General features: G+C 34.9%; 1 protein-coding gene across 12 annotated transcripts in view; it reads right to left on the bottom strand.

The window, feature by feature from the left end:
* LOC124630403 overlaps nucleotides 1-18,936 on the bottom strand; it is a 76,013-nt gene that overhangs the window by 28,453 nt on the left and 28,624 nt on the right. For all 12 annotated transcript variants that reach the window (XM_047164296.1, XM_047164295.1, XM_047164292.1 and 9 more), the window contains exon 22: nucleotides 3,468-3,616. In XM_047164296.1, coding sequence (XP_047020252.1) covers nucleotides 3,468-3,616 — 149 coding nt within the window. The remainder of the gene's footprint in view (nucleotides 1-3,467; nucleotides 3,617-18,936) is intronic.

Consider the following 18,936-nt stretch of genomic DNA (forward strand, 5'->3'; position numbering starts at 1 on the left):
ATTAAGTGTAAAATTATTTCAGTAAAACAGCCAACAGGGCACGCAAAATGTGTACGTATGATGTCTGTAATGCACTCGTATAAGGTGTATCACAAAATACATCAAATACGCATATTGATATTAGTTACTAAACAGTACATCTGTTAGTATTAGTAAGTTAATCATGTAATAAATATATATCATACTGAAATACAAATCACTGCGTAGGCGTAGATGCAGACTATTTGCTTTAGAACAAATAAAACGGATTAGTTTTTTACAGCATTTTTATTTAGTAAATTATATTAACTCACATTTTACTACATATTGTTGTACTAAGGTAATTTAAAATTGCTAGAACAGATGATCTGGACGCTTGAGGAAGAATAAATTATTATTTTCTTCAAGAATACCAAAATAGACAGCAAACATAACAGTCATGTCTATCTTTTTGTCAATGTCTTTCTTCTTGCATGGCAGAATGAAGTGATTTTTGATGAGAGTCCGTATTTTATCTAAAGGTACACCCTTTGAGCGCTTTCCGAGAATTTCCATAGCCCAAATAATTACGTTCACTGGTGTTGGGCATATCTTTTTCACTCGCGCCTTGGTCTTGCGTCTTGAGTCTGTCCGTGCACAAAACAATGTGGAAGTGGAATCCCTTATCTTCATGGTAAGCTTTAAAAAAAACAGTAGACATGATCTTAGATCTCTGGATTACATAGACCATATCGTGGTGAGACCCATTTTTTATTTTAATTGAATGTAAGATTTATATCGCTTCATCTACTTACATTTTAAATGAAATTGTAAGTAATATTTTCACACAGCGTTGCCAAAACTTGACAATTATTTTTGATCACGTCAATTTCACCACAGATTACTTACAAAAAAAACTGAGGTTAGGTGAATCAAGTAGGATCTACGTATCTAGATAGACGTAGATAGACGATCTATGTATCTAAATAGATGCACCTCCGTATATATGAGCAGCTAAGAAAAATGATATTAGTCTTACTATAACGGTCAAAAAAACTTTGTTGATAAATGTAATAATCGGTATCTTGCAATAATTATTATCTCTTTTAACCAATACCAGATAAAAACTAATCTATATAGTAGAGTTTCAGAAAGAAATCATTGTATTTTGATAGATAACGAAGAAAATTCCTAGTATATCTTATATCACGGTTTACAATATAAAATTAGATTTAACATGTAGGTAACAAACAAGTACGGTCCATTAAAAGGTAGATAAATGCAGATCTAGCACAATGCAACTACTGTGCAGTCCTCTAATAATTACTTTATAATAGTTGGATTTAATTAACTTCCAACTAGTTTTGAAAGCCAAATTGAATAGTGTAAGCGGTAATAGAGAAATGAGCTGCCTCAATGTCCTGGCTAGATTTGTAAGGATGCATAGTAGATAGAAAGTGCTTACACCATCATCTCTTCTGCTTAGACTTTACACGTTCACGATGTTGAATAGGTCACGGCTAAGATTTCCCTGCGGTCATTTGGAATTCATGGAAGAGGAATTGTAGCATCAAGGAACATAAAGCACGCCGTAGGCTCTCCTAATAGAGACTATGACACTCGACAGAAGGCGGCCGACACACGGACGGCGTCATTTTCCTTTCCTTAGCTTCCCTCCTCGCTTACATTTATTAAGGCTTCTCGAAACAGCACAAAGGACAGGTATTAATAAATATATAAGCCTTTGTTTTGTTGCTACGAGCGCTACAGTGCACAATGAAGTGTCGGTGTAAGCGCACGATACAAACAATGAAACATGTGAAACATATATCACGGTGAGAGTGATTTTATTAATTAATATCATGTTACTGTTCGATTTTTATAAATTAAACCATGAACATGAATAAAAATAATTGTTACATAACACGATGGTAGCTGTTCTCATGCTAATCAAGAACGATACTTTCTTGATGATCAGGCTGTTAGACTCGTGGGAGTAAGGGGAAACCCATGCAAAACAGATATCTATGATGTTCTTTTATTTTTATTGTAGTTTTTTTTTATAAAAAATTATAATAAGTTAGCTTTACAAAAAATATTTTCTAAAAGATATCTTATTACGATCTTAACCACATTTTTCTGCTAACCAAAAATGTAAGTTACGAAATGGGATTAGGAGTTAAAGTATTTAAAAAACGGGTACTGTCTAACAAATTAAGTCATAAGTAGATCTTATACGAATCCTTATAATGTCAATGACACAGAATGTTCTTGCTTCAAACACTTACTAGTTTATAATAGATTATCCTCGATATGTAATATAGAAATTTCTAGAAACAGGTCAAACTTTCGAATGTCCCAGAACATAAATTTATAGAATGTAGGTCTTATGCATTCGAGTACGTAGTCGAACTTTCGAGAACCTTATCGATCTACCCCCATGACCTACACCTTACAAAACGTAAAGCCTGTGCTCGAGACATGACGGAGGTTCGGAGCACTGCGAGTCAGTTCAGTGTTGGACAGATATGACGATAATTATAATTCACACTTATTTTGAATGATGATCACCGTTCGTTTTACTATGTAAATAGATATTTAAAGTATTATGTCGTTAAGGTAAAACTTTTGTGTATAATTTATCTGAATCCGTAGATAAAGAACACGGAAGCCGATTAGAAATATTGCCTTACAAAAACTGAATGTTCATTCTCATAATATATGTTATATAGATTTACGTAAATTATGTATCAATATAATATGACGTAAAAGTTATGTAGGTATGTTATATTGAGCATGGTATTTCCTTTAAGAAGAGAGAACTACGGAAAAAGGGCAGAATAACGGAGAGAAATGTTATATTTTAAACGTAATGATTTATCATGATCAATATTTTACCTCTCACTGTTCCGTCCACCCCTATATGTCATTTTTATTTTTGCTTATCCCGGTTTTTCTTATATTGATAGAGTTCGATTTAATCAACAAAAATATTATTTTGTAACATAATATAAAGAGTGTATATTTATTTACTTGAGTACTTATGAAAAAACTTTATTTGGAATAGTGAAGTATCGAATATGTTACGAATTTTTTTTTATGGGATCTTAACTCATAATATTAATTACCATTCTAGATGGGACATAAAAGATTCTTATAAGGTAAATTAGTGAAGTCATTAAATTTTGAATGCTTTCTCAAAAAGTTTCCTTTTTTTAAAGAATTTGAATTTTTGAGTACTTAAACAAGAAAAAAGTGTTTTATATTCTTGACCATGGTCGGTTTACTAATTAAGGCAATATTTCTTTTTTAATTCAAAGAAAAGCACATATTACGCTAAAACTTGTATTAACCAAGATTTAGCTAATGGGAAATGATCAGAAATCATTCAGGTACTGAATAGATTCTTTGGTAAAGGTACATTACATATTATTCTTTTGCATAAACGTTAGGCGGGAGTACTGTCCCAATTTGTATTTTTTTTTTTTAATTTTCTGAGAAGGACTTACCCAGCTTTCCTGACGGCTCCTGTGCAGTTGAACGATGCGGCTGCGGCGCCAGTCTGCTTGCCTTTATAGGGAGAATTCATCGCGCTCTCGCCGGGATCCTCTTCGTCAGAAACCGCCGTCGTCAGCGACATGCGATCATCATCTGATATCTGCGTACAAATAACACCGTGTCAGAACGAGAAAGTGTATGTGGCGATAACGTAAAAGGTATACTTAAATCGTCTTTGTTATTTGATCTACTAAACCTTTTTCAGTTGATAACAAATTATGTTATAATTGACCACAAGTACTTAAACGTATAAAACGCTGGAAAATAAACTTGGTAACAAAATGTAAAATATCTGCTCTGACGTCATTTAAATCTCGCTCAAACAACATAAGTTCAAGCTTGGACACTTTGAACATTTTACAGTATAACGTAGTTTGCACCCCCAGACCACCCTCGTTTCCACTTTTGAAATTGTTACTTCGCCCCTCAGGTACGAAGCTAGGTGCATAGTGGTGCAAAGCACAAGAACGAGTATTAAACGAGACTTTTTCATTACTCTTCACAAAATTATTCCTTACGGTGAATTTTATTTTCTAGTAAGTAATTAAAATATCAAAGCGATGTTTTCCGCTATCAACTTTTTGTCAGATTGATTCCTTTTAGATGAATTTAATTAATTAATTTACTTCTTAAAAGCTTTTTGATCCACCATATTGTTGTGCTATGTTTGTTTGCCGGTCGGATACCGGATGTCATAAGCAATACATGCAAGAACAAGTAGTATATGTATGTGAAACGAATTTTCTGTTCTTAAGTTGTATGTAGGCTATTTTTAAGTTGTAGGTTTACTAAATTACTTGTATTTTATAATAGGCATGATGACAAATTTTTAAATTCCTTTGTATGATGTAGGTATACGTCTATTTTATATGAAAAATTATTAATTTTAAGAAAATGCGAAGTTTTTTTATCAAATAATTGCATTTTTCTCTGCCCACTTTGAATCCGGCGCGAAAACGCTTGTCAGTGTCATGTCGTCACTTGTGACGTCACGACTGAAATTACAAGACGCAAGTAAACAACGCTCGTGCAATAATTAAGTTTTTTGTGTTATTAAATATGAATTCGAAAGTGCATAGGTGTTGTGGGGTCCCCCAGTGTAAGAACACATCCAAAACAACTCCTGATAAGTTATTTGTGTACGTTCCTCACAATAAAAAAATACGAAACAAGTGGCTTAAACTTGCAAGGGCAAAACTTGAGATTCAAAAGCAATATTGCCCAGGGTACAACTTTATTTTTTTGTTTTATTTTTTGCGTTTCAGCTGTACGTAACTCACAGCGTCATCACCATAGGATGGCCTGGAGGACCTAAAAGAAAAATCAATTCATAAATAAAGGGTAGAACCATGATAATAGATTTCATTAACATTTACACCTGATAACAAATACATTGTCAAAAGTAATTTTAAGGAATTATTTATAACTAAAATTGTTTTTAATTAAACTAATATTCTAACATAGAAGTTTTTTTAATTAAACTAATACACTTACATGGAAGTTCTTTTAATTAAACTAGTATACTTACATGGAAGTTTTAACATTTCTAAATTCAGCTGAACAAAAATCTTTATTTGATGCCAAAAACTCTCCCAGCATTATGATTTCAATTCTAGGCAAATTAGCGCTGTTTGCCTTGATAAATCCGGGCTCCATAACTCGTGTTATAAACAATTAATTAATTAAAAACAAAGATCGTAGTGGAAGTTCACAATAACGAAATGTGACGTTCGCGCGCTTTCGCGCGAGTTGTTTTGAGAGATGACGTCACGAGCTCTGATTGGTGTTCAAGATATCATGGCGGATTGCCTTATTTCGTAATTTTTTTTAATAAAAATACACATTAATCACATTATTAATAAAGAAAACAATGCGCGTTTTATATTCCAAGCTTCAAGTTTAATTTAATAAATATATTATTTTAATGATTTTTGATTACTGTCATCATGCCTATTACCTGGACTGCACTACACCCTTCCTATATTATAGATATGTCTTTGGCGACTTGTGGCGTCTGTGCTTGAATAAAATCTATTTGTAAATAAGTAAAGTGGTTTAGTTTACAATGTATTTGACCGTTTTACAGATTTTTTAAATTAATTTTATGAACTTTTTGCAATAATAATATTAAAGGAAAACAGTTGTTATGATGTTGTATCTTGCGCTTTTGATCACAACACAGTATACAAGAAAAGAGTTGCTTTGAGGCGCATGCGGACCGCGGTGGCGTGCTCTCGGCTCGATGGCTCTTGACGCCGCACAGCGCCCTTGCCTCCGCCTTTCACGAAAAACAAACTATATGCCACGACATATTTATAAAATTTACAATAATTGAGTCATGCACCTTTGAAGAATACATGCTCTCGTTGACATCGATTGCATGTTCTAAAAATAATTATTTTAAATACAAATATATGAGAATGTTTCCTGCGAGAAAATGTACGGGAAGCTTAGGTACTGTGAATTGCAAATCGCATGAAATAAATTGCATTAAATTTGAATTCCTTTTTGGCAACTCAAAGCTTCAAATTGGCAATGCTGCTATAGCTATATAGATATAATACTTTAATTGCACCTCGCTTAGTTTACTGGGAATGGCAACTCCGGAACAAACTTCAACTTTGGTACAGTTTAACGTAATACCTACATAGTTTCATAATACGTCCATCCGCCCTTTCTTGTTACAGTGCTTTCACGCTGTAACGCGTATATCGTGCGAGAGCATTACCGCGTGTGCGCGACAAAAGTGCAGAAAGTATCGCGCTTAAAAAACCGAACCTATACGCACCGCAACATCCGATAGTATGAAAGCGCTCTTATCACATAGGCAAGTGAATCTAGCATACACCAGTACCTACACAAGAAAAAAATTGCACGTTTACCGTCTACTCAAATGCAATGTACTTGAATTTCTATCCGTGTCTCAAAAATTAAGGAAAACGTTTCCTCGTGAATTTAAGACGCAAGTATGTGTGTGCTTAGGACGCACGCAAAACTTTTTGTACTTAGATACTTCCTACAGGTAGGCAAGTAAATAAAATATCCAAGAGCAATATCTAAGAGTATGGGATGTGGGAGTATGAGCGTGAGTTGCGTAATTTAAATGATTAATTATGAGCATAATAAAAAACACTAATTAATGTAAAAGAAAACAAAACTCACAAAGCCTTGCTTATGGCTCAAATAGAGTAAAGAAAATAAAAGCCCTCATTAGCAAAAAGGAAATTGCAGTTTCCACTAAGAGGAAACTATAATAAGGTCAAAATGTTAGGTATCTTCAGCGTATTTTCTTCTCAACTCTATTGTTTCGTCTTACTTCCACCGTTGTTATTTTAACAAATCTATGTCTATTTTAAGTTCTGAAGTTTTATGATCTGTTTAAAAGTTACACTTTTATTTTGTAGGAATCCAATATCTCACCTTTCTAAGAAAAGCTTCATTGCAGGTTTGTGCGGTTCCCTTCCAATGGTAGTGACGAAATCTCACATTGCCAAGAAGTCTAGTTCCACGTAGAATCGATACATCATACACAATACGTCGAATGTTGAGCACATCAGTGCGTTTCTTGTACTTGTTTAGCTTACGCCGACGCACCATGCGTTCATCCGGCTCTGAATATTCACCGGTACTGGTGAGACCCTCTTCTGCTGCCCAGGCACTCAGTACGCTCTCAATAAAGCTGAATAACTGTTGCACATTAGGCTCTAACTTACTAGGTATATAGAGATAAGGCGAAACGGTTTTTTTTGGAACAATGGCCTTTTCATCGGGCTCATCTTCAGGCTGAGGTGCAACGTCGTGATAGGGACAGTTGTGAATTTTATGGTGATGGTGATGATGATGATGATGTTTAGATTTACGTTTGGGATCCTTTGCCACTGAACTGCCGCCGCTGCTCTCCCCTTTGTCCCCAGTTTCACCACCACTTGAATGCGAGTCAACACTACGCTCTCGGCGCGGCTTTGGTCGATCGCTGGACGTTAATGCTACGAGAGCCCCTGCGGCTAGGCAACAGTGATGTGCAACACAGCAGAAGCGGGCATCTCCTTTGCGCAGTCCTGTATGTGCTTTATGGCAAAACGAAACATCGGGAACCCTCGCTCCAAGCGCTGCTAAGTGTGCCCGGTCAGCACAAACTTGCATCAAGAGATTTTCGCCGAAGTGAACAGTCTTGTGTCGGCGACGACGCAGGTGCATGACAGTTCCGCTGCCGGACAGCGAGGGCGGCGCTGAAGCTGAGGCGGGCTTGGTGCGAGGCTCGAGCGCGCGCGCACATCGAGGCGGCGGCGCGCGGTGCGTCTCCACCATCATTGGCAAGAAGCGGCGTCAGCGGCCGGTGCGCGAGCGTCACCTCATCACGCGTCTACAACACCCTTTTATAGCCCGCGCCCGCCTACTCCACTATTTCAATACTTCTTATCGAAGAAACATCATTAATGCACTGTTATAATTTTTAGAGTCATTTTTAAGATTAAGCGTAATTACGTAACTATTTAATCTGGTTTTATGACACAATTTTTATTGCAATTTAAATAAGAGATTAAAGTTTTTTCATACACTTCATTTTAAGATTATCGGTGTTATTTTTGGTTTATCATTATATATATCATATATCATTTATTTTTGGAAAAAGACTTGATGAGAAGAAGTGTGATATGAAGGTCAGTTATTCTATATGTCAGATACTTTAAGTAATTCTTGATGGCTAACACACACACATAAAATATTGTATATACACGAGCCAAGCCAATTTAATAAGTTTTCATAAAGTTGTGTCAAACTTTTCATAAAGAAATGCGAATTGTCTTAGCAGGATATCAAAAAGAGGGATTGAAGTCTGCAAGCATTGAAAGTCCAGTAAAATTATCTGGAGCAACTCTAATTTATGATTTGTCAGGATTTTAGTAAATCTTGGTACTATGTTAATATAGGTATCATTACGTACGAGAGACTTTATAACAATATGGAAAGCGAAGCATAGAATGATAAGTAAATAAATAGGTAGGCGTTTATAATAGAAATCCGATAAAACGTTCTGCGTTTGAAGTGGCTTGTTCCCGGCAGAGACGTTAACAAGCTGTCAGAATAATTGTTAACCAGATATTTTTATACTATTTAGTCGATCTCGTGGTGATTTATATCAATAAGACTCAGGAAAACAGTCCAATAAAACGTATTTTACATATTCTATATTTCAAAGTTGTGTAATAATTAGACCCTACTTAAACAAAACTTGCAAAGTAACCAAGATGAAATCTTTCAGAAGCAACATTTCTGTTAGTTATTCTTTTAACAAAATATAAGTTGGACGTATTCACGGCATGCTAGTGATGAATCTTTTTGTAGTTTGGTAGCGTTTTAATTACGCTAATAGCTGGCGCGAACTTTTCCAAGTGAAGTAGGGCGTGACACACCACAGCAAAGCGACATCCCGTTTGGGCGATGCGATGGGCTGCTGGACTAGTTCATAAATTGAATAATAAAAATATGACGTACGAATGCAACATGCCAATAAAATTAAAATCGTTTCCAATTGAAACCGTCGAATGGCTAGTATTTGAGTAAACTGTTTGCGTAAACATTTTCAATATCTCCATATCTCAGATCTTAGTGCTCTGTTAACATTGATTTTTTAATTTGCACTCGATCTGATGTGGTGTTCTCCATATGATATTATTTTTGACTTGTAGTCCGGAAATGGATTGAATGTTTACATTTCAATACAAGCCTGATGTTATGATATATCTACCCATATAGCGGCATTGTATGATATTATTTGGATGACGGAATGAAATATGTTGTTACCGAGATAAGATCAAAATTGCTTATTGCTGAAGAATACCCATTTATGAGATTCGAATGACAAAAAAAGAAAGCTATCAAATGCGATAATGTATTGTGTATCTACTGGTAATATTAATGATCACATTTAACCAAAACATATGTATCGATTACAGTACAAGTAGGTGTCCAAGTCATTATTTAATGGTGGTCGGTATAGGTATGTGTGTACCTATGTAGAAATTGAGTAATAAAAGCCATCGAAACAAACCGCTTGCAAATAACGCAAAGCGATAAAGTAATGGAATTTAATCTTCAATTGGATCTGATAAATTGCCCTCGTTAAGCCGTTACCTTCTGTTTGCTATTTTTGTTATTGCGGAATCCATTAAGGCAAAAACTTTTTGAATAATTGATAGACAAAGCTTTTGCCGGGAACAATATTGTTTCAAACAGCGATTATTGCCTAATATTCCACATCTTCTATGATTGCATTACCATAAATCAAGTTTCTCAAAGACAGAGTTTCACGAGAAATAGAAAAGTACATAAATATTAAACGTCGTCCACAATACTTGAAGTCGAAATACCAACTCGGCATTGACAATACCGCAAATCGTATCCAGCGCTTGCATTACCTTTCAACCCGAGCGCGATATGAAATGTTGGAAATGGGAAATGTCATGTTTTATTGCATCTTCTATTTCTTCTACATCAAACACATAATGTACAAGTAACAAGCGGCTTTGTTTGTATATTGTTCAAATATGTGAACGGTTGCAACTTTATTCATGTCCGACGGGAATATTTGCAACAATAGGATTCTAAAAGTTTTCATTTTAATGTAACGAAACAAATCAATCTGTATTATCATAATTGTGAGTGATTTTAGTTAAAATAAATACAATGTAACAATACACGCATTTGTGATTGAGATTGCACTGAATGTTAGATCTACTAAGCAATTATGGATTCGGAATGAGTCACCGCAACTCGTGGACGTTTCCATCCAAGCGCCCTGCATTGCGCCAAATTCAGTTTGGTTTGATTCTATTTGTTCTTTTAATTGGAACAACAATGACAAGCGTGACCTGCCGTCTATACTTCTGCTACCTGCTTGGTTATACATCAATAAATTACGTCGATTCGATATTCCAGTACCGTAGATACATAACGTTCCAATTTAATAATTGTTCAAACAACAATATTATTCTTAACTACAATTAAGAACAACTGCCTTTATAATCACACTTCATAAATATGAATAATGATTTACACTTTTTCAAGTATCTTTGTGTAAATCATGTGTATGCACTAGATGCAATCGAATATTTTTAAGCAAACGATAAACCTGTACAGGCTTTCAATCGCTTCGAGGATAGGCGTACACATCACTTCTGCACATAGTAAGTAAACGGGGAACACGAACATTAATATTTATTTATTTAACCATTGTTTATCGGCACGTCTATAGTCAAGTCACGAGTTCATTCGTTTAAGTTAATAAATAAATAAGTTTTTTGTGTTACATAACCAAGCACTAGGCACACACAGAGCCGCTCCAACGCCCTGGCGGCCCTCGCTGCGACTGGATCCAGCACGCGTCAACGGAGGGTGGTTGCGATCGTCGAACTTCGTTACGATTCGGAATGAAACGATCGTAAGTCCTCGGGCGCTCTCGGAGCAAGCGCGCCTGCGGGCGGGCGGCGCCCGTGTGCCCCGCTCTGCCCGCCTACCACGCGTTATAACAACTCGCCGTTTCAATTTATTTCTGATCAAATTAAAGCATATTTCTAAATAAATGCTGACATTGATATGAATGTCTATTGATTATTGCAGACTAAAAGAAAACTAATAAATATTTAAACAGCAATTCATTTTACGCTTTTATCATAGAGCTATAAGCTGTAAATAAGGCTCATGAAACTTTAAGTCCTTACTTTAAACTAGTCTTGATTTCATATAAGAATTGGCAAAATATGTTGTAATCGTTTTCCTAATTTAAAAATAGTCATCTTTTCTTGTCATTTTTGGAAAACTTCATCAGGGGTGTTGACGGTGTTAACGAATGTCATCAGTCTTTTAAAACTACAACAAGTAAATCAGAATTTACTTGAAAATTTCAAGCCAGCTGAGACAAAGACACAACTAAGTTAAAATCAAATCTTATAAACTAAAACTTGTTACGTCGGAATGTACGTAATGAGTTTTAGCCCTCGTGGAACTAGAAAAGAGGTTTAAAATAAAAGCATCTTAAATTTTAATAAATGCATCAGGATGCAATTTGTAACGTAAAGGATTAGTTACGTTGTAGATAAAGATTTCCTTATTTGAATAGACTAAGTAAATAGTATAATGCAGACGAAGTTTTGCTCAGTGTCGGCTTAATCTAATTAGAGTACAACATAGCAGAACGTTATCGCGCGCCTGTCACGCTTCGCTGCCGAGTTTTCCCACGCGGAAAATATTCTTACCATCTTCGTATTACGCTGAAGAAGTAAAAAGACATAAAATGTGCGCTTTTATATCTACGGCTACAACATGAGGTGAATGCACTTTCAGGGGTTATTTACTCTGTGTGAGATTAGTAGGGCACGCCATGGCATATTATTGATTGATATCATTTTTTCCCGCTTTGATGTCGCCTGTATATTTCGTTAATATCAACATCGGAGACCGGACCGGTAGTGATAGATAGTCGTCCATCATTTTTAATATTCGTTAGCGGAGCGTAAAACTACGAAAATAAGTTACCTCGAGGCAATTTTTACGTTTTGATGGCGGATTGTGTATTGAAGCAAATAATAATGTGTCTGGGGATGGGAACCGCGGGGTGTCTCGGCGCCTCCTTCCTAATTCACAACTTTAAGTATTTATTCATGTTCTTTGAAACTGTTTACATCTTATATGACTTACAAGAAACTTCACTGAAACATTTATTGAACATGCCCTTATCATGTTGAGGAGAATGTGGTATGTTGTACGTTGAAATCACTATTTTCGAGAGGTAACCACCCCGCTTTAGAATTTTCAATAAGGTGCTTTATTGCTTCCTAAACAAAAATCACTCACCTTTTCAACCAATAAACAAATTAGGTAGTTCATCATTTATAAAAAGGTAATCATTAAGTGGAAAAATCTTTGCATTAACTCTATCATGTACATTATATGTTTGAATTTTCAGCATTTCGTCATACCACGAATAACATAACAGACAACATTCTTTACACGAGTTTCAATTTTATGCCTGAAATTCCAGTTGACACCAAAACATCATAAATGCCATCGTGCCATAAAACATCGGCGGAACTGTCATAAATAATTCTCGGTAAAGAGTCAGTCATTGAGTGTACGAAGTTCACCCTTGCTTGTAGAGTGGCAGAACTAACGACCCCGGGGACGCAGGAATGGTTAATGTCATAATCTGCGGCAAGGTAGTTTAGTGTTATCACCGAACCGCCTTACCTCCAAAGATTATGACTACACTTTTATTAGTTTAGTGCTCATGAACCCGGCTGAGGAGGTGGCAAATTGTTGTAAAATTTACGGGTTTTGTTGCTGGAGTGTAGTAAACAGTTTTAAACCTTTATCTTCTTGCCTAGTAAAAAATATCGAGATTCAGGTCAAGCTTTGTTTAAAACTAACTCAATCGGCTGCGGCATTGTTTAGCTAATACTCATACGGCTATACTCGAACCCTTCATTCTTTATAACAGTTGGGAATTGAATGTTTCCGGAGCTGTTTTTTTTTGTAGTGTATATACATCTAGTCTAAAATTGTATTTTTTTTTCATATGAAGCTATTGGCGGGCCCACACTTTCCTTCACATTCAGCGTAGGAGCCTTCATACACAATAAATAAAATTCAAGCCTACATGAAATCCTATTGAATATTTCTTTTTGTTTTATTTACGGGAGGCATGGAAACGGTCGACCTTTTAATACATATATTCAGAGTCATTGTACCTGTATTGGGTTGAAAAGGGTACTATAATCCTACTGATTAGGTATTCTATTCTCCCTGTAATATTATATTACGTTTCTATTGGATAGTAGGGATATATTCACGCCAACTCATCCAAACAAACGGTCAATTATACTTTGAGATACCTACATTCATTTTAGTATAGTCATAAAAGACTTTGTTCATTCCAGCATTGTGACAGGTGTATTAAGTTAAATATGAGTATATTTGACAGGAGAGAAAGTGCCTACATACTAAAGTTACTCTTGATTTTCCTTTCAAAGATTTATCATTCAATTACATGATACAAACTTCGTATTCAAGTTAAGTTTACTACAAAACAAGTAGAATTGTTCGCCGATGTATCATCTTCAGGCAAAATGTCATCAAGCCGCCATCCGTTCGGAGCCTGCCGGGCCTCACACCCTATTATTTTGAATGTGTTTCACAAGTAGGTATCCCGGAGAAAATGTTATTTCATCCAAGTATATCGTAACTACTACATTTCCATTATTAAAGCACGTCGTGCGTCGGTATACTATATAAAAAGTTGGTGAATTAAAAAGTGTTTGTTTGTTTTTCCATTACGAAACTTCTTTTATACTCATTGTTTAAATCAGTTAGAATAATTGGTAGTTAACAATTCTATCTCCTAACAGTGCTCGTGGAAGTTGGAAAATCACGCAGTGAACAAGCAAAGTTAATTAATCATAAATTATGATTGCTTCTCTGGCTGAGCATCGCAATCGATTTAATGAACCTACTACGTTTTCAAATTTTATCGCACGGTATTCTAAATGATTGGGCTATTATAAAAAGGATGGTTATAAAATAACCATTCAGATTATGTTTAGGCTCATTACTACAATTAAATGAGTATTGTATAACTTACAAATCTCTAGAAGCTACTATTAGCAGGTAGATAAATCAAGATTATAAGCAACCTGAAACTATAATACGTATCGTCCATGCTTCAATACGTTAAAGATAATTGACCTAGCAAACGAACCAAGAGTATGTTACAAGAGGATAAATGGCGCTGGCGGGTAGAGCGCAGGCGTGAGGCTTTACAGTCCCCCGCACGTCACGCGCCCGCCCCGCGCCCGGCCCGCCACCACTGACGCCAATGCACGTATCAAGCGAAGCAGAGCTTGATGCGACATCGATGCGAGCGACCGGACCGACCGACGGCTATCGCTCTGCAATAAGACTCGACAAGGCCAGCGAATGACATGTCCTCATTTTAATTTAAATCTTAACTTTCAGGCGAGCTTCTGATGGATTTACGAATTAACGACGCCCTTTTGGATCGATGCGATATCTCTTTCTATTGTAAAAGATTTCCAATTTACCAAATATTTATATTAGCCAACGTTGAAAAATGATAACTGATCTTAAATTAACAATTTTAAGTAACAAAAGCTTTTGTAAGAAAATAAAAATCTGTAAAAAACGAAAACGTATAAAACGATATCAAATGTCGTTGAGCTATCTTTATCGCACCTATCACCGATCTCATCGTCACAGTTCTATCAAGTAGCGAAGGTTTAAAAATAGAACTTCAAACCAAGGCTGTTCGCTAGCCTTGTAACATAATAGGGGAAGACGTATTTCACAGTTGTTGCCGTGGGGTAGGTATAAAATAAATAGCAACAATATCAGACGAGCCACTTTCGCGGAATGGGTCTGAAATGTATTTTTATACGGACCGTATTTGGGAAAAAGAGGTAGCAAGGTTTTTTCTTCTATCACTGCAATTACAGTGAGAAAGTAATTCAGGAAATTTTCGTAGTCACTCGGTACTATTTCAGGATCTTCGTTAGATAGGAATTTCTATTCTTGGGGCTTGTCTGTTAAATAACTTTTTTAGACTTTCCATTACAAACGCTTCAATAAGAAGTGAATGGTACGATGACTTGTTTTTCTAATAGCTGAACTGGGTGACATTCCTGCTTTGACGTAATACAATATCATGCTACGGGTCAGGCCGTAGCTTCTAACGCATCTACCAACGAAATGTACATAGATGTGTGCACAAATCATTCAGTTTCTTCGTAAAATGCTCTTAATGTGTCAATACCATATATGTGCTATGAAACTGCTAAGCTTTTGTAGATGACTTAATACTTTTATTCAGATACGTAGCAACAGCAAAGGGTAAGGTGTACCTAATCCTATTTTTGAGATTTAAGATTTTTGGTTTTCAAGCATATCTGTTTAACAAATTAATGAGATTATGCGAGAATACTTGGTTATTAATTAGGAATATCATAATGAATGTTATGTATAAATCGACAATCAATCAAAGTCATTACGATTTATAGTTATATCGGGTGTGTCGTTCACAATCACATTAAATGAAATGCGTTAATATACTGGTTAATATATGTCGATTCATACAAAGAAAAAAGAAAAAATACGTAAAAATAAAAAAGTGATTTTTTCAAACAAAGTAAATAGAATAAAAATGTGCGAGAATTATAACACCATGTAAAAGTCAGTCATTACAAACAATTGAAATTCTCCCTTGAAAACTGACAGCTGTCAACTGGTCAAAACATTCGATACTCCTAACTTTATCTCTGCTTTACACATGATGTTATAAATTAGAAAAACGGAAAATGACTCCTGTGGCTAGACCACTGAATGGATTAGGTTATTTTTTTTTACAATCGCCATAGAATATCATAAAGTATATGCTATAGGATTTTGTTAGTTAGTTTAATGTGATTGTGAACGACACACCCTGTATAGATTCGGATCCTAAGCGAAGTTTCAGTTCCCCTTTTCCGTTCATTATATTAAAAGCGAATCAGTCATGTTTATAAGGATACTTTTCCATTTTGTTCGACTGCCGAAAATAGGCAATTTTTTGGACTTTATTTTAACTATTGATTGTTTTATATGGAAGCCAATTATGCAATTTAAAAAAACAATGAATATCGCTCGACATTCAGCGGTTTTGAGAAAATGTAAATACCTCATTATTTTTTACCATTTTTGTCCACTTTTTCCTCATTTTCAATTTATTTAATGCCCCTTACCTTACCTAGTTTAACTTATGAGTGCTGACTTATTTGTACTCGATACGGTCATTTTCCAGTAATCAAAAATATGTGTTAATCTAAGTACTTACCCTCAATTTTCAGTACTAAAAAGCGCTATCAAAAGCTACTTACCTGTAACAAAAAATACATTCTTAATACATAAATAAGTATATATTTACTATCAACATTATACTGGAATAAGTTTTGAAAGGAAAATGTTGTTCGTGTATAGCCTCTAAATGTTTTCGTAACAAATGGGGTTAGCATTACCTATGATATAAAACCTGTCTTCAGCGTATAACACGTTTCCTGCGGATATACATCATGTTGAGTTGTTTTCCTAGCCATTTATTTAGTCACTAAAGAAAAATGGTTTATACTAGCCAGAAGGGAAAGGAACTTGTATATTTTTTTTGTATATTTTGTTAGTTAGATGTAACATCATAGACAAAAGTACAGAAAAATATAAACAATCAGATCGGATAAGAGTTAGTAGATTTATTGATCTTTAGTATGAACAGATTTGTATAATTATAAAAAAACCGGCCAAGTGCGAGTCGGACTCGCGCACAAAGGGTTCCGTACCATTATTTAAAATCACGTTTGTTGTATGGGAGTCCCCCAAAATATTTATTTTATTCTAGTTTTCAGTATTTGTTGTTATAGCGGCAACAGAAATACATCATCTGTGAAAATTTCAACTCTCTAACTATCACGGTCCATGAGATACAGCCTGGTGACAGACGGACGGACGGACGGACAGAGGAGCGAAAACAATAGGGTCCCGTTTTACCCTCTGGGTACGGATCCCTAAAAAGAAAATATTAACCTTAAAAACATTACTTAGTGCGTTTAAAGCACTTAATTATAAAACTTGTTAATTAAGGCGTAGCAGTATAATTTGCTGTTTTTTTCTTTGGGACTAAATTAATAGTAAGTACGTGCCAGAATGAGCGTTAATTTATTCCCATTTTGGTAACTATTTATAACATTACGAATTTCAGTCACCAGAAGGAACATTTTTATATTAAAGGAAATTGCTGAATCACCAAACAAGATAATTGATAAAATGAATTAAAAAGGTCTTATGGCGGCTCAAACGAATAAAAACATTTATTTTTCATTTCATAAGCCCTTTCGAAAATTAACTTCTACCTTTTTAATTATTTTTCAGTATTTTCTACAAAGACATCTTATTGAAATAATACACAAATTATGAACGTTATTCAGGTAAACTATTTGAAGCATTTTAAGATAGTAAACTACCTAATGCCTTATATTATGTTCGTATCTAGAAGCGATATCTGTTTGACGAACACGCTTATAATTTTTTTTCATTTGAGTATTGCATAACATAACAAATTAATATTCAGTTCTGAGATAACACAAAAACAACACTCAAGTAAATTACACAGAATAAAAAAACGTCAAGTGACATAAAAGATCGTAGGTATGCAATAAAAATCACTTCCAAGTATCCAACCCTTTTTATTCAATTTGTCCTTTGGGTCTTGAAATAATTATACACATCAGAATGTATAAACCGGAAAACACATGGGACGGGTCGGCTCTCGCTACGAAAGAAGGGGATCAATAGAAACTCGACCTTGACACAATTTACAGTGGCCGTACCTTCGTGGCCGCGTTCAAGAATAAACATTAGGCCTTCAGTATCCCATTACGGTGAAATAGAGAGGGTGGCGCTGAACAAACAAGCTAAAATAAACTTGCCTTTAGCACAGGAAAGTTCTTGTAAGCAAGGATACGAGTGCATTTATAAGGAACTTAGAGACCGGATAGACACATTTTTTTAAGACAAACAATAATTGTCTATGTGGATTATTGCCAGTTTTAAATAAATAAAATATTGTAAATTCTTAACCTTTGCAATTTTATATCACTGAATTGAAAGAACACATGAAGAGTATTCATTAGCTAATTATAGTCGAAGTTGTCTATGCTCACAGAGATAAATTAAATTCATAATACAAACCATGGGGAATGTTAGAGTTTGAATTGTTCAAACTCCTTTTAATTAATTAATAATAATTTTATAGACTACTTATTAAAATGACAATACCTTTAAGAATACAGCATTCTTAGATTTGATGGCCCCCATGCAAGTTATAATGCAAACATAATTAATTTTCAATGTCACTTGGTGAATGTCCTGGAGTTTGATTGCTATTTGTTTGTTTATATTTAGGTTACATCTAACAATAGTAAATATTTACTTGCTACAACTGTGTTAATATAAAGACTATGAACATTTTTACAATATTAACAGAATAACATCGAAGACTCTATGAGTTTTAATCAATTATTTACTTAAAATTGGCAGCTTTAGAACGCCTAAACACAGGTTAACATTCATTACGAAGACGAATTATCACAGGTGGATCAAGCGATATACAGGCAGGAACTCTACTTAAGTAGTAACATATAATATATTTAATTATATTAAATATCTTCTTATTGTTAACGGAAATGGAACATTTATTTATGTCAACAATTCACTCATACGTAGGCCTTTGAATTGACTTCACTTCAACGCGCAGGATATGTTTATAAATACTACGTATTTTCACAATAGTTTCATTCGATTTATGATTCAACTATGACAACCATG

This window comes from Helicoverpa zea, chromosome 5, assembly GCF_022581195.2.
Source record: "Helicoverpa zea isolate HzStark_Cry1AcR chromosome 5, ilHelZeax1.1, whole genome shotgun sequence".
NCBI classification, from domain to species: domain Eukaryota; kingdom Metazoa; phylum Arthropoda; class Insecta; order Lepidoptera; family Noctuidae; genus Helicoverpa; species Helicoverpa zea.